Below are 14,755 nucleotides of genomic sequence, written 5' to 3'. Positions count from 1 at the left end.
AATTATTGAAAAAAATCTCAATAAAGTCTTCTATAATAACAAATGTAGATAAGTTACATTTAAATTAAAAATTTCTATTTTGATTATAGAAGCTAATCTGGAAGAAATATATCTCTACGTCAGTTATTATACAAAATTATATTGATATTTTTTCTTTAAATACAAATATGTTCGATGTATAAATTTTCAAAAATTTATTTATCATTCTATTCTAATTAATCTAGGATTTTTTAGATTATGATGATAAAAATTCAATTAAATTTATACATCATTTTTTTTGACATTAAATTATTTTGAGTAATTTACTTATTTAAACTAATTGCATTCTAAAACTACTAGATTATCCTAAAAACAAATTTACTATTAATTTTACAAATCTTAAGTTTTACAATAAAACGTAGACAGAACCAACGATTTATTTGGAAAAAAAATAATAAATCGTTGGGTTTTTTTTTTTTTTTTGAGTTTTATGTGTTAGAAAAAAAACACATATTAATCCCTCGATTTATTAGAAGAAATAGTGCATAATAGGGGTGTTCAAAACCGATTCGGACCGAACTAAACTGACCAACCGAATCGAAAAAATAAAAAACCGAAAAAATCGAAAAAAAAAAAGTATTTTGTAGTTTTTTATGCCGTTCGGTTCGGTTTTTTGTTCTTACCAGGAAAACCCCAACCAAACCGAACCGTTGGAGTAAAAAACCCTAAAAAACCAACCCCACTCCCCCCCACCCCACCCCACCCCCAATTCCCTTGAGCGCGAGTCCTGAGTCCTAACCCCACGCCTCCCACCCCCAATCGAAAGCTCTCATAGTGGCGCTCTCCTCTCACAGTCGCACCGGTGCATCCAGCCACTGAGCCACCCACGTTCTCTGCAGTCGCGCTCTCCTCTCACGGTGGCAAACCCACGTTCCTCCTAGTCTCCACCACCTCGCAGCGAAGCCTTCCTCCCAACGCCGCCGAACCTCTTTGCGGACAGAGCACCACGAAGCCCCAGCCACAGCCTGAACGACCCTCGCACACAGCAGTAGCAATCTAACAGAGCACGACCCTCGCAGTCTCGCACCCAACAGTAGCAAAGCACCACCCTCGCCACCCACAACACAGCACCCACTAGTCACCGATTCAAGTCTCCCACCCAGTCACCGATTCAACACAGCACCCACGTTCCTCCCAATCTCCCACCCAGCCACCGATTCAAGTCAAATATGGAGCTCGAACCACGAGTCAGGTATGTAATTTGGTTAAATCATTGATTCATTGTTGCTGTTTGTTGCTATTGGACTATTGGTGTTGTTTACTAGTGTAAAACCCGATTTTATTTAACCTTGCTATTGGTATTGTTTGCTATTGGTATTTTTGACCTTATTGTTACTGTTAATTTGGTTAAATTATACTCAGCATTGGTATTGTTTACTTTATTGTTGTTTGTTGATTCATTGTTGCTCACTTGCTGTTTGTTGATTCATTGTTTGCTGTTTGTTAGGTAATATTCTGTTTGTTGAATTATTTTAACCATTGTTGTTTATTGAGTTATTGTTGACTTGGTATTGTTGTTGTTTATTGATTTATTGTAGTTTGATGTCAGTTCAAGTGAAAATATGGGCGACACTGGATTGCCGCTAGTTCCTCTGCCGAATGAATCAACAAGAATCAGATCTCCAACTGCATTGCCTGTTGTGCCAGCTCCTCATAGAAACACAAGGAAGCTTGCTAGTAGAGGCCGAGGGAAAAGGCGGGCTGTTGAAGAAGCTCCTGTTGATGACTCCGCTGAAACTGAGATCGACGAAGGTAAGAGAAAGCCTTGTAGACCTAGGTCTTAGACATGGGATCACTTTACTAAAGATGAAACTAGTAATCCACAGTACCCTAGAGCTAAATGTAATTGGTGTGGGGCTAGTTATGCATGTGATACAAATAAAAATGGCACCAGTAATATGAAAAATCACTTGTTGTCGCAATGCAAAAAATTTCCAAAGGAGGCATTAGATCCTACCCAAAAGATTCTTTGTTTTCAAGATGCAATAAAAGATGATAGAAAAGGGATAGGTAGTTCACTTTTTGTCGTGTCTTTTGATGTTGATCGTTGTAGACAAGCGCTTGCTAGAATGATTATTGTGGATGAATTACCTTTTTCGCATGTTGAGGGAGAGGGTTTTCGTTATTATACGAGTTGTTTGCAACCAAGTTTCTAATTCCTGGAAGGCTCACAGTTGCTAGAGATTGTTGGAAGCTTTATTTGAATGAAAAAATTAAGTTGAAGTCTATTTTTAATCAACCAAATCAAAATGTTTGTTTGACAACTGATTGTTGGTCATCTGTGCAAAACTTGAACTACCTTTGCCTTACTGCTCATTACATTGATGCTAATTGAAAACTGTAAAAAAGAATCTTGAATTTTTGTGCTATCAAGAATCACAAGGGGAAAACAATTGGTAGGAAGATTGAGAGATGTTTGTTGAGCTAGGGGATATCAAGGGTTTTTTCTATCACTGTTGATAATGCTAGTTCAAATGATGTTGCACTTTCTTACTTGAAGAATAGAATGGAGGATTGGAACTCACATCCATTAAGGGGAGAGTTTTTACATGTTAGATGTTGTGCTGATATTTTAAATCTTGTTGTGAATGGTAGATTGAGAGAAATGCATGATTCAATTTTAAAGATTAGAAATGCAGTTAGGCATGTGCGTGCATCACCAGATCGTACTGAGAGGTTTAAAACTATGATTAAGGAAGCTAGAATTCTGGAAAAAGGAACTGTGCATTTAGATGTTCCTACCAGGTGGAACTCTACCTTTTTAATGCTTGAAATCGCTTTGAAATTTCAAAAGGCATTTAAACGATTGGGGGAGAGAAATTCTGAATATGCTATGATAGGTGGTGGGATCCCTATGTCTGAGGATTAGGAGAATGCAAGGCATTTTGTCAAGTTTTTAAAAATATTTTATGATGTAACCAACAAAGTTTCTGGTTCAACATTTGTGACATCTTCTCAACATCTCAATAACTTTTGTAAAATATTGTCTACACTTAAGCATTGGATGGGAAGCTTAGATCCGGTGATTTCAAGCATGGCTGAGAAAATGAAGTCCAAGTATGATAAGTATTGGGGAAATATAAAACACACAAACATGATGATTTTCATTGCAGTGGTTCTTGATCCTAGGTATAAGCTTCAATTGATTAAGTGGAGTTTTGAAAAGTTGTATGAAAAAGAAGATGCTGAATTCTTGACCTCAAAGGTGAAGGAGACTCTTTTCAAGGTGTTTGATAGCTATAGGCTGTTTGGTGGGATTGGTAACTATCAAAGATCTACTCGCCAAGATCCTCCTGAAATTGGCACACAAGAGTTTGAGGCACATGAAACTTCTTTTGCTATGGAATTTGAGAAGAAAATGCAATTCAATGAGAGTGCTAACAAGAATGAAGTGGAGTTATATCTTATGGAGGCCTTAGAGAAGAGTGGCGTGCAATTTGACATTCTAAATTGGTGGAAAGTGAATTCCATTAAATATCCAATTCTTGGGCAAATTGCAAGAGACGTCTTAGCAGTTTCCACAATTGCTTCAGAATCGGCATTTAGTACTGGAGGAAGGGTATTGAATAATTATAAGAGTTCTCTAACTCCGATGACAGCTGAAGCGTTAATTTGTACACAAAATTGGCTCTGAAACTCTCCAAAACTTGTTCTTGAGGAACTCATCGAGGAATTGGAGAAGTTGGAATTAAGTATAGTTAAGCTTCGACTTATAATTTTCTTTATTTTAATCTAGTTTTTATTTATATATATAATTTATTATGATTATTTCTTGTTTTATATATTTTGTAGAAGTTGCAACCACTCCTGACCCTAATGAAGAAGATTCTGGTGTTGAGTCTGATTGAATACATCTTGTTATTGTATGAATTGTTCTCTTTATTATTAGAATGTATAACTATATTAGAATATTTTTCTACTAGTGTTATATTATAATTATTGTTCCTCTTATTATGTAACTGTTTTTTTATTTCAGGTTAGAGAAGACACCATAACTTGGCTATCTTTTAATGGAAATTTATTTATATTTTCAGTTGTGTTGACTATTGAACTTTTAAACTTCTTTAATTGTCGTATTTGAATTCCTTTTGTCATTAAATTTCATTAGACCAAGACTTTGTTAGCTATTATGTATTTGTGTTTATCGATTTCAATATTATCACTTTGTAAAATAGTATGGTAGTATTTTTTTTAATTGATTGAAAAAACTGAACAAACCGAACCAAACCAAACCGATTTTGATGGGTTTGATTTGGTTCGGATGGCTTCGATAAAAAAACCGAACCAAACCGAACTACAGTTTAATTTGACGATTGGATTGGATAACGTTTCTCTCAAAAACCAAACCAAACCGCACCGCAAACATCCCTAGGGCATAACATAATAATCCTATCTCTCTCACCTGCTGGATAGTATAGAATTGTAGATAGATATAGATTGGCCAACCTCATTAATATCGTTACTTGTGTGTATTATTACTCAACCAATATTAAAATCTTATAAAAATTTTGATTTTTTAAAACAAATATATATAATATTAAATAATACATTTTTTGGATTTTTTATTTATAAATAAAATAAATATTTTATTTACCAATATACATATTTATAAGTATAATACCCATATTATATTAGTCCTAAAATCACTTACTCACATAAATAATGTTATCATACTTTTTTATCTTTGAGACTCACTAACACTCATAGAATAAAAAACCAATGAACATCTCTCAATTCTCAGAATACATTTTCATTTCATAAAAGACATAAAATTTATAAGGCATATGTGCCTTTATATAGGCAATGCTTCATACTAATAATTCATGACTCTGTTAGCTTCCTAATACACATAATTATCCAACTTTGCTTTTAACTTTGACTATTCAAATAAATAACTTTTACACCTTTATTAGTTGGCATTTTGTAATTTTTAGAATAACTACTATAAACATCTTAAAAATTTTTCAAGCTTAGTCATCAACTTGAAACTTTCAATGCAATTCATGATTCATCTAGTATGGAGATGATGAGTGCAACTTGTTATATATATATATAGATGCTTCATACATAATTCTTTCAACTTGATTTATAGCCTCCAATTTTAACTAGGAAATAAAGTTTGATTTGTGATTCTTGTAGCTTCTAGTTACATCACTAGTAAGATCTGGGTTATTTTAACCCATACAGCTTCCGGTTCTGAGAATATTCTCCATATTAGCTTCATTAAAAAAATTCTTATTTATGGTGTCAAGTCTCTTGAATCCAAGTCCTCCCATTTGTTTGCTAAGAAATAAAGTGTCCTACCCCACATGATGAGTTTTTCTTTGGTTTAGTTGACCTCCTCAAACGAAACTTCTTTGAGCTTTTTCTAATTCTGCACAAATACCTTTTGGAATGCTACTGTGCTGCATTTCATAGTTTGTCGGTAGACTCAAGACTGCTTTGTTAAAGTAATTAAACTTCTTTCCTTTCCTATGATTTGTTATCATTGCACCCAAATACTTGCCTAAGCAATTAGGTAGTGTTTGTTTTTAGTGAACATATCCATCAAGACATAGACACAGTGGTATGTATATGATGTTTATTTGGTGAGACACAAAATTATGAAAGACGGTTACACACAACTACCCATAAATAACGAGTAAATAGTCAAATTGGTCCCCGAAAGATAGCCCATTCTTCAAACGAGTCCCCGTAAAAAAAAAGATAATAAAATTTATCCCCGAAAAATTTAAAATTGGTAAAGTTAGTCCTTCCGTCAGTTGGATGATGACGTGTCACGTTAAGTGCCACGTGGCATATGATGACGTAGAGGGCTAATGCCACGTGTCACAATATGATTGGTTGACATGTCAGATCGGTGACACGTGGCATGCCACGTGTCAGGTCAGTGACACGTGGCATGCCACGTGGCACTTGACATGTAAAAAAGTTATTTATAATCAAAATAGTCCTTGAAAGTTCAGACGTAAGTCATTTTCATCCCTAAAATTTTAAAAATTAATCAAATTAGTCCTTATATAATTTTTTTTATTTTTTCTTGATAATATTAAATTTAAAATATTTTTTGATACTACTAATTTTAATAGAAATGTAATTGATAATAAAAAATTAGTAATTGTATCTTTTCTTCTTAAAAATTTATTCAATAAAATTATATCTCTCTTTTAATTCTTGTCAAAATCTCTCTATTCTTTTCTATTATAAAACCTTTTTCTTACATTATTACATTTTGTTGGAATATATATATATATATATATATATATATATATATATATATAACCTAAACAAAGTCATATGCTCAAAATCAAAATTTATGTATGTTAATCTAAATGAAAGTAATAACGTAATGAAAAAAAAGATGTATAAATTTTTATTAAATTTGTTTAGGTTAACATACATAAATTTTTATTTTGAGCATATAACTTTATTTAGGGTAACAAATACATACATTTCAATTTTGAGTATATATATATATTCCAGCAAAATGTAATAATGTAAGAAAAATGTTTTAGAATAGAAAAGAATAAGAGAGATTTTGACAAGAATTAGAGGAGAGAGATAATTTTATTGAACAAATTTTTAAGAAGAAAAGATACAATTACTAATTTTTTTATTGTTAATTACATTAGTAGTATCAAAAAATATTTTAAATTTAATATTATCAAGAAAAAATAAAAAAAAGTATATAAGGACTAATTTGATTAATTTTTAAAATTTTAGGGATGAAAATGACTTACGTCTGAACTTTCAAGAACTATTTTGATTATAAATAACTTTTTTACATGTCAAGTGCCTGACACGTGGCATGCCACGTGTCACCGATCTGACATGTCAACCAATCATATTGTGACACGTGGCATTAGCCCTCCACATCATCATATGCCACGTGGCACTTAACGTGACACGTCATCATTCAACTGACGGAAGGACTAACTTTACCAATTTTAAATTTTTCGGGGACAAATTTTATTATCTTTTTCTTACGGGGACTCGTTTGAAGAATGGGCTATCTTTCGCGGACCAATTTGACTATTTACTCCATAAATAACATGTATTTCGTGTTTTTAAAAAATATTGAGACATAAATAAAAATTTGAGGCACTGATTTTTATACCGTTTTCTCCCTCAGTCTTTTTCTATCAACTCTTTCTTTATCTTTCTCGCTGGCAAGCAGCCTTTCTCTGACTTCTACTGTTGCTACCTTCAGGCTTCGACAATGCTCGCTTCCAACTCGTCTTCTCCAGAGTTTGTATAACTTCTCTGTGCCTTGTTCTTCTTCTCGTTCCTCTTCAAGATCTTGGCAACGATGGGAATAACCATTAATTCAGCGCCAAGAAACTACCACAGATCTATGGTTCTACCTCCCCTCTCTTCTATGTGTCTTCGTTGTCTCCTTCTTTTAATCCTTCGCTTTTCCTCCAATGTTATCTCCGTTGCTTGATTCACTTTACATCTGTTTATTTTTTTATTTTTTATTAAAAAATTGAATCTTTGTATTTTTTTTCATTTGAGATAAGATTGAATTTGATTTAGATTGTGTAAAAATAAAAATTGATGCTTCTGGAGTGAAATAAAAATTGATGCATGGAGATTGGAAAGTGTGATGGTAAGCCCGTGATTTCTCGTTTCCTTTGCCTTTCTACTATTTTTCATTTGGGATGAGATTGAATTTTTTTTGTTAACTTTACATGTTAAATTTAGTTTGGATTTAGATTTTGTCACTTTTAGATTTAGTTTGAAGATGTTGATGATTTTTTTTTTATAATTCTAAAAGAAGACTGAGAAAAGTAAAAATGATGGTGTTGTTGAAATAATGAGGATAAAGTTGATATTTTACTATAATTATAAATTGTGTGTTCTGTTTTGTCTAACTTACCAAACAAAATATAAAATGTCAATGTATTTTATGTACTCTTGTATATTATATACATGTTTCTATTAAGTTGAGACAGCAACCAAACACAACCTTATTTTTCTTGAATTGGCTGATTTTAGAAATGGTCTTCCTATCCATCAAATTAATATTTTTGGAGAAAACCATTGTAGTTTTAGCACTGTTGACTTTCAACTCAGAAACAGAACAAAATCCAGTCATTACCTCCATCACTATTTTGATCTTCTCCTCTTTAGCCTCTGCAAACACTAATAAATCATCTACAAAAAGGTGTGATATCATAGGCCTCCTCCTACCAACTTTCATAAGTCTCCACTTATTAGTTTTCACCCTTTCTTCAATTAATTGTGAGAGTTTGTCCATACTATCATGAAGATATAAGGGGAGATTGGGTCTCTTTATCTTATCCCTTTCATAGGGTTAATCTATCATTATGTTGTCTTGTATTTTTGGTCAGGGACAAAACTGGATTGATGTGGAGCAATTCGGTCCTTTAGGGTAGGTTTTAGTCTTTCAACTACAATCTTGGAGAGACACTTGTAAATGACATTACAAAGAGATTAGGCCGAAATTGAGACATAAACTCATGTGTACAGATCTTTGGTATAAGGGATATCAGCATGCAATTTTGCTCCTTTATATTTTCTGGTTCCTCCCATATCAACCTAACATGTTCCACCATACTACTCTTGATCAACCCCTTGTTCTCTATATAGAATATGGTAGGGTAACCATCCAAACCTAGCACTTTTAGAGAGCCAATGTTAATGATGGCTCTTCTTATTTTCTCCCCAGTTGGGGTTATTTTTAGATAAAACTACTTTTCTACTCCAACGGTGGATAGCTCTTAGTCATATTGAGGTTCTGTTCTATTATATTCTCTTCCTTATACTGCCATTTAATGTAGTCAACTGCCATTTTTTCTAAAGTCTTAGCTCCTTTGATCCACTTTTTGTCTGAGTTCTTTAGCTTTAGGACTTTATTTCTCTTTCTCCTAATAATGGTTCTGATATGATAGTAGTGTGTATTTCTATCCCCTTCAACCACCCATCTCTCCCTCGATTTTTACAACCACATGATCTCTTCTCTATTCAAAATAATTTCCATTTTTTTTGTAAGTTGCTTCTTTAACTTCTGTAGAAAAGTGTTACTAGCATAGTCTCGAGCACTCTGTATACCACAAATTCTGTTCATCAGGCTCCTTTTCTCCCTGACAACATAGCCAAAAATCTCTACATTCCACTATTTTAGTCGTTATGTCATGTTAGCAAGGGTAGGTATAAAAGGCGCACCAGAGTTCCAACTCTCTTTGATGACTTCCTCAAAATCCGGTTGGAGATTCCGCATAGTTTCATAGTGGAACAACCTATTTTTATTCTTTGGCGAAGGTGGTTCTATAGTAATTAACAAGGAGTAATGGTCTGAGTTTGTTCTCATGAGTACCTCAAATTTAGCTTCTTCAAACCGAGTTCTCCAACTAGCATTAGATAGAGCTTTATCTAGTCGCTTGTAAACTCTCTCAAGACCCTCCCATTGTGGCCCTCTCCACGTGTACTTAGAGCCAACAAAATCCAAATCAACAAGGTAGCACTCATTTATCCATCTTTTGAATCTTTTGCAAGCACTAACATCACATCTTCCTCTTCATTTCCTTTCTAACGGGCAGGCTATTTCATTAAAGTCTCCCATAATTAACCATTCTTCCATCATGCTGGCAGCTATAGATTTTAGGTCCCTCTATGCATCCTTTCTAACTCTCTCATTAGGGCTAGCATACACTGCTGTAATCATCTAGTTCTTATTATTATCTTTTGATATTTTTATGTGCACAAACTATTTTTGTGACCTTTTCACTATAATAGAGATACTAGGATCTTTTCATAACACCCATATACCTCCACTAAAGCCTTCCGCTTCTTCCACATGACTAAAATCAAACACATTCCTTCTTATAACTCTCATGGCCTGATCTTCACTACATCTAGTTTCAATTAGAATAACAACATCCGGATTATAAATTCTCATATACTCTTTGAGTATGCGATTAAAAGCTTGGCTCGCAACACTCCTATAATTCCAACTAAAAATAATAGTAAAGACTAAGGAGAGTTAGAATATACCTCAATGCTCCAAAAATATCTCATCCTTTGTATATTTGGCATCTACCCCTCCATTCATTTTTATCTTATTATTTTTTTCTTCACCATTTTCTTCCTCTCTTGAATCACCATCTTTCATATTGAGATCACTTCCTTCGATGCCACTATGATTAAGTTTCCTTTCATAGAATATGGTTGCTCTGATCATGATGGCAATGTCTATAGAATATAGATTCGGAGGCTTGGGTTCAGGTATTTCTTCAATCTCCTCTTCCATTTTCACTGTTTCTGGGATGACAGTTCCTTCATAGGATTGATCAGGTGAGATCATGATATAGTCAGGTAAATCTTGTGGGTCGTTCAGCTATTGTGTTTTAGGATGTTTGTTATTAGGATTCTTGAGTTGTGGTTGTCTTATAGGTTCATTATTAGTATCTTTGGTTATTGGACTGGGTTGTATTTATATGGTATTGTCATTTACTGGTTTGGTCATATAGGTTCTCTGGCTATTAACTTTGTTGGTGGTCTTTTTTGATTGGATTGTTGTAATTAGGTTTTTAATTGGGCCATTGTTTTCTTTATTTGGCTGGGCAATCTCACTTGGTGTATTTTTAGAGGTGAAAAATGGTTGAGATCTTTCTATTGTATTTTTTTGGGAGGACATTCTCTGCATTCACATTATTAGGTGAAAAAACAATTGGAACATCTTCCTCTAATATTACAAATCTAGCACCTGCCACTTTTTGCTTTTTTTTTCTTTCCCTCATCACTATTCATCCCATTACTTGTACCAACCTCAAATCTTTTTTGCTGTCTTATTATGTATTGGTCGCTGCACCACCATCCAAGGACCATATGGGTCCATCTCTCCTTCTATTACTTTTTTATCCTTTCCTTGAGTTGGATTTCATTCATTATCCCTGACTATTCTCCTCCCTGCACTGTCTTTCTCTGTTGGTTTTTTTCCTCCCTCGATTGCTGTAACTGTAGTAGATCGGGTAGATTGTATTGAGTTTTTATTTTTAGGGCAGTTAGCTTTCTCATGTCCCACAATGGCACATGAGAAGCATATATTATAGCTCCCTTCATATTCTGCCTTGTATCTAAATCCACTAATGGAGTATTGAGATACTAGAGACTCAGTGAGGTCAAGTTCTACACAAAGCCTTGCAAACTTGCCTTTGCACTTATCTATCGTATTAGAATTCACCCTCAGAGTTCTACCTACTATGTTGTCAATTCTCTCCAACATCTCTTGCTCATAGTATTCAATAGCTAGTCCAGGAAGTCTCACCCACACTGCCACTGTATCTATGGTAGCCTTCATAGGATTAAAATCAGGTTTCCAAAACCTTAGAGTAAGGTAGTGATCGAAGATCTTCTAAGGACCTTCCGTTACAATAAAGTCTAAATCTTTTTGAGAGAAAAATTTGACAACGAAAAAATCATGACCTAGCTAGGTCAATCACCTCAATGCTTCCTTGCTTTTCCCGCCTCCAACTTTCTAGTTAGTGCTGCCAATAAAATCTTTCTCCCTATTAGCTTGACAATGAGGGTATCCCACCAAAAATGTCTTTTATTGCAGCCTCGTTGATCAGAAAGTTAAAATTGCCATTAATTTTCTCTACTCTTATTCCTGGTTTTTGTTTTTTCTCTTCTTTCTTACCTCGAGTGTTTTCTTTTTCTATACCCTCCATCTTTTCATCATCCCCTTCCAATGACGATGATGAAAAACTATCATATTTGTTTGCTATGATGGGCTTCTTCCCTCCTTTTATAGCTTCACTAAAAAATCTTCTTTGTGGATCTTCTCTCTATGCTTCTTCCTTATCTTCCAACATCTAATCTTCGTTTCTGGGAATAAGAGAGACCTCTTCACTGAACTTTATTCCTCCTCCTCCCTTGTTTACTTTCTTTGCATTACGTATTACATGATCCTCTTTACATGAACTAGAAAGTTTATTAAATCATTCTTCCACCTTAGTCGATGACAACAATAAAAAAGTCTCACGGCCTACAAATTCGGCCCAACAAAATACATAAATTAAGTTACAATTTTAGTTTTATCTTATCTTATCTTATCTTTATGTTATGTTCTTATTTTATCTTATCTTATTTTTAATTTTATCTTTCGTAAGTAATGTATATATATTTAATTTTACTCTCATAATTTAATCAATCAACTATCAATAAATTTTTTTCATCTTTTCTTTTCTTTTTCTATTCTTTTTCAATTTTATTAAAGTTCATGAACTCTAGAGTGTCCTCCACGGACTTAGTCCCCTCTCATGATGGAGGTCTTAACAAACAAGTGGTATAATTTGTGCAAGAAAACAGAACAAAAAAGCTAAACCTTTCTCTGCGAAAACTCCTCTTTCATTCCTTCATTCTATTCCCTTCATTCCATTCCGCTATGTTTTTGGTATTTTACTACACATAACACAACCACACGCTATTATAAGTTCCTATACTCCACTCTTTGGATTTTTTTTTTTTTTTTTGGACTTGATTGTTAAACCTACGTTTTGATAGAAGACCAACCAATCCTGTGTCTTAGCGAATAGTTCTTTGGAACTTGGTCGGTGGCAACTTGCATGGGCTAGTTAGACTAACTAACATTGGGCCTTACCCAATACAAATCCCTTTCGCCGCAAATTCACAACACAAGCCACATCACCATCGAAACTAAACCTGAACGAAGCATTAGCTTAGGCATCGATAGCAATGGAAGACAGTTTCAGAGTCCGCGTTGACAAAGCCTTCGGTTCTCTTCCTCTTTCTTCAACCTCCCCTTCTTCTATCTCCTCTCTCTGGTCCCTCACCGACGACGAAATCAACTCCAGACCATCCAACCAATCCGAACCTAAACCCGACCCTAAACCCTCCGCATGGTCCACCGCCACAACCTCCTCCTCTTTTTCTTCCAGCTTCCGGCTTCAGCTAGAGAATGACTTCGATGATCTCAACGACGAAGACAACGATAACGAAGATGGTGACGCGGGGTTTCGTCGTACTCAGCTCAAACCCGACGATTACGACGATGAACAGTGGCAAATTAGGTCTGGTATTGGCCTCGATTGCACCCTTGATCACGAGGTACTACTAATCCCTTATCTCTTATTTTATATTTTGATCAATTTTCACTGAATATTTGAAATTACAATTGGAACCTACACGATTTGAAATTTGAATGCTGAAAATATAGCTGCATTTGAATCAACTAGGGTTTGTGCCATTTTTGCTGGTTAAATATTTAAGATATTTAATTTAGATAATATTTCTGATTGAAAACCTCGAATCAATTGGTTTGTGCAGGAAGAGGAAGATAAATATGATAAACAAGCAATTGGGAAAGAGAACCAAGGGGATCGAGTTTATATGAAGGATATAGCTGATGATGGTGTTGAGATTGATTCTTGCTACGCTCTTCCATCTAGGTTCGGAGAACACGTGAGGGACCCACGTGCCAACCACTTGGCTGCAAAGATGAGGCTGAAGCAGGATGATGAAGCAGCTAAAAAAATTGATGCTTTGCACGTCTCTGATAAATCAGCACCCGAGGCTGGCACCGGCGGTGGCGACGGTGGTGGCAATAGTATGAATCTCAAGCCCATTTTGAAGAGTAAGGATAAGCCTCCAGAACAGAAGTCCCAGAAACGTGTTCGGTTTGATCCTGATTGCGATGTTAGAGATGATGAGGACGATGAATATCACGGAACGAGGGATGTTCGAATGAAGACTTCTTCGATTGAAGAAGAAGCAGTTTTCGAGCAGCCATCAAAGGCACAAGAATTTGCTTCAGCTGTTCCAGATTACATTCGAAATCCATCGAGATACACGCGATATACTTTCGATGATTCCAACGATGACATTGATGATAGATCGAATAAGGCAGCCTATATGAGTTTCCTTTCGCAGTTAAAGGCATCAAATGCTGCTGCTGGAACCGGATCACAGGCAGAGGATGCCGAGGATGATCTTCCATCGGTTACATTCATATCAAGGAAGAAATCCGGTGATGTTGCAATGGTAGAGCATGAGAATGTTTCAAAGCAAAAAGGGGATGTTGGGAAGGAGAATAGAAGAGCTTTCAGTGTTAGTATAGCAGCTGGTGAGAATGAAAATACTGATGTTTGTGCAATGGAGGAGGATATGCCAGGAGAAGCCATTGAAGATGTTAAGAAGAGAAGGTTGAACCGCAAGTACAGGAAGAAAACACAAGACGAGCTGGATGAGCCTGATGTCTAAGTTAGCTAACTGCCTAAGGTGTGTTTCTTTGAGACACTGCCAACTTTGCCAGGATCAGCATTTTAGAATCGGTTGTTTTATCTTTCTTGTTGCCTGTTGCGGTTACTTGTTTGTTTTATAAATTTGTGCAACAATCTTGCGTCTAGATTCTGGTCTAGCCAACTTATGTAGTGTCATACTATCTTATTGGTTGACATGGTGTTAACTAAATTAAATCGTGCGGCCATGTTATAAATCCTGATGTTCGAATATTGGCTAGACTATGTTTTGGGAGGGGTTTGGTTAGGACATCTGTTAAGGAAGCGTGGCTGCAGCAACAAGAACAACAAAGACTTATCAACATAGATCAAGTGACATCATCGGCGCTGTTGTGTAGCGGAAATTTAGCAAGAGGATTTTCTTGCAAGAGTAGGAAATTAAAGGAAAAAACAAAATCCCCTCAATAAAGCATAGCTTTTGGCTCTCGATACGT

At 35.1% G+C, this 14,755-nt stretch overlaps 1 protein-coding gene across 1 annotated transcript; it reads left to right on the top strand.

Moving 5' to 3' along the window:
* The first annotated feature begins 12,546 nt into the window (after positions 1-12,546).
* LOC107604873 (midasin-like protein) lies at positions 12,547-14,518 on the top strand. Its single transcript, XM_088489869.1, has 2 exons — positions 12,547-13,131; positions 13,351-14,518. The coding sequence occupies exons 1-2, from the start codon at positions 12,760-12,762 to the stop codon at positions 14,281-14,283; spliced, it is 1,305 nt and encodes a 434-aa protein (XP_088345995.1). The 5' UTR covers positions 12,547-12,759; the 3' UTR covers positions 14,284-14,518.
* The last annotated feature ends 237 nt before the right edge of the window (positions 14,519-14,755 follow it).

The sequence above is a fragment of the Arachis ipaensis genome, chromosome B6 (assembly GCF_059453495.1).
Source record: "Arachis ipaensis isolate K30076 ecotype BB chromosome B6, ASM5945349v1, whole genome shotgun sequence".
Taxonomy (NCBI): Eukaryota; Viridiplantae; Streptophyta; class Magnoliopsida; order Fabales; family Fabaceae; genus Arachis; species Arachis ipaensis.
This window is presented reverse-complemented; position numbering and strand designations above follow the sequence as displayed.

Excerpts from the sequence above, each read along its gene's own strand:
- LOC107604873 (XM_088489869.1), top strand. The coding sequence starts at position 12,760 with ATGGAAGACAGTTTCAGAGTCCGCGTTGACAAAGCCTTCGGTTCTCTT. Across the intron at positions 13,132-13,350 it reads ATTGCACCCTTGATCACGAG|GAAGAGGAAGATAAATATGA; the intron begins GTACTACTAATC and ends TGGTTTGTGCAG.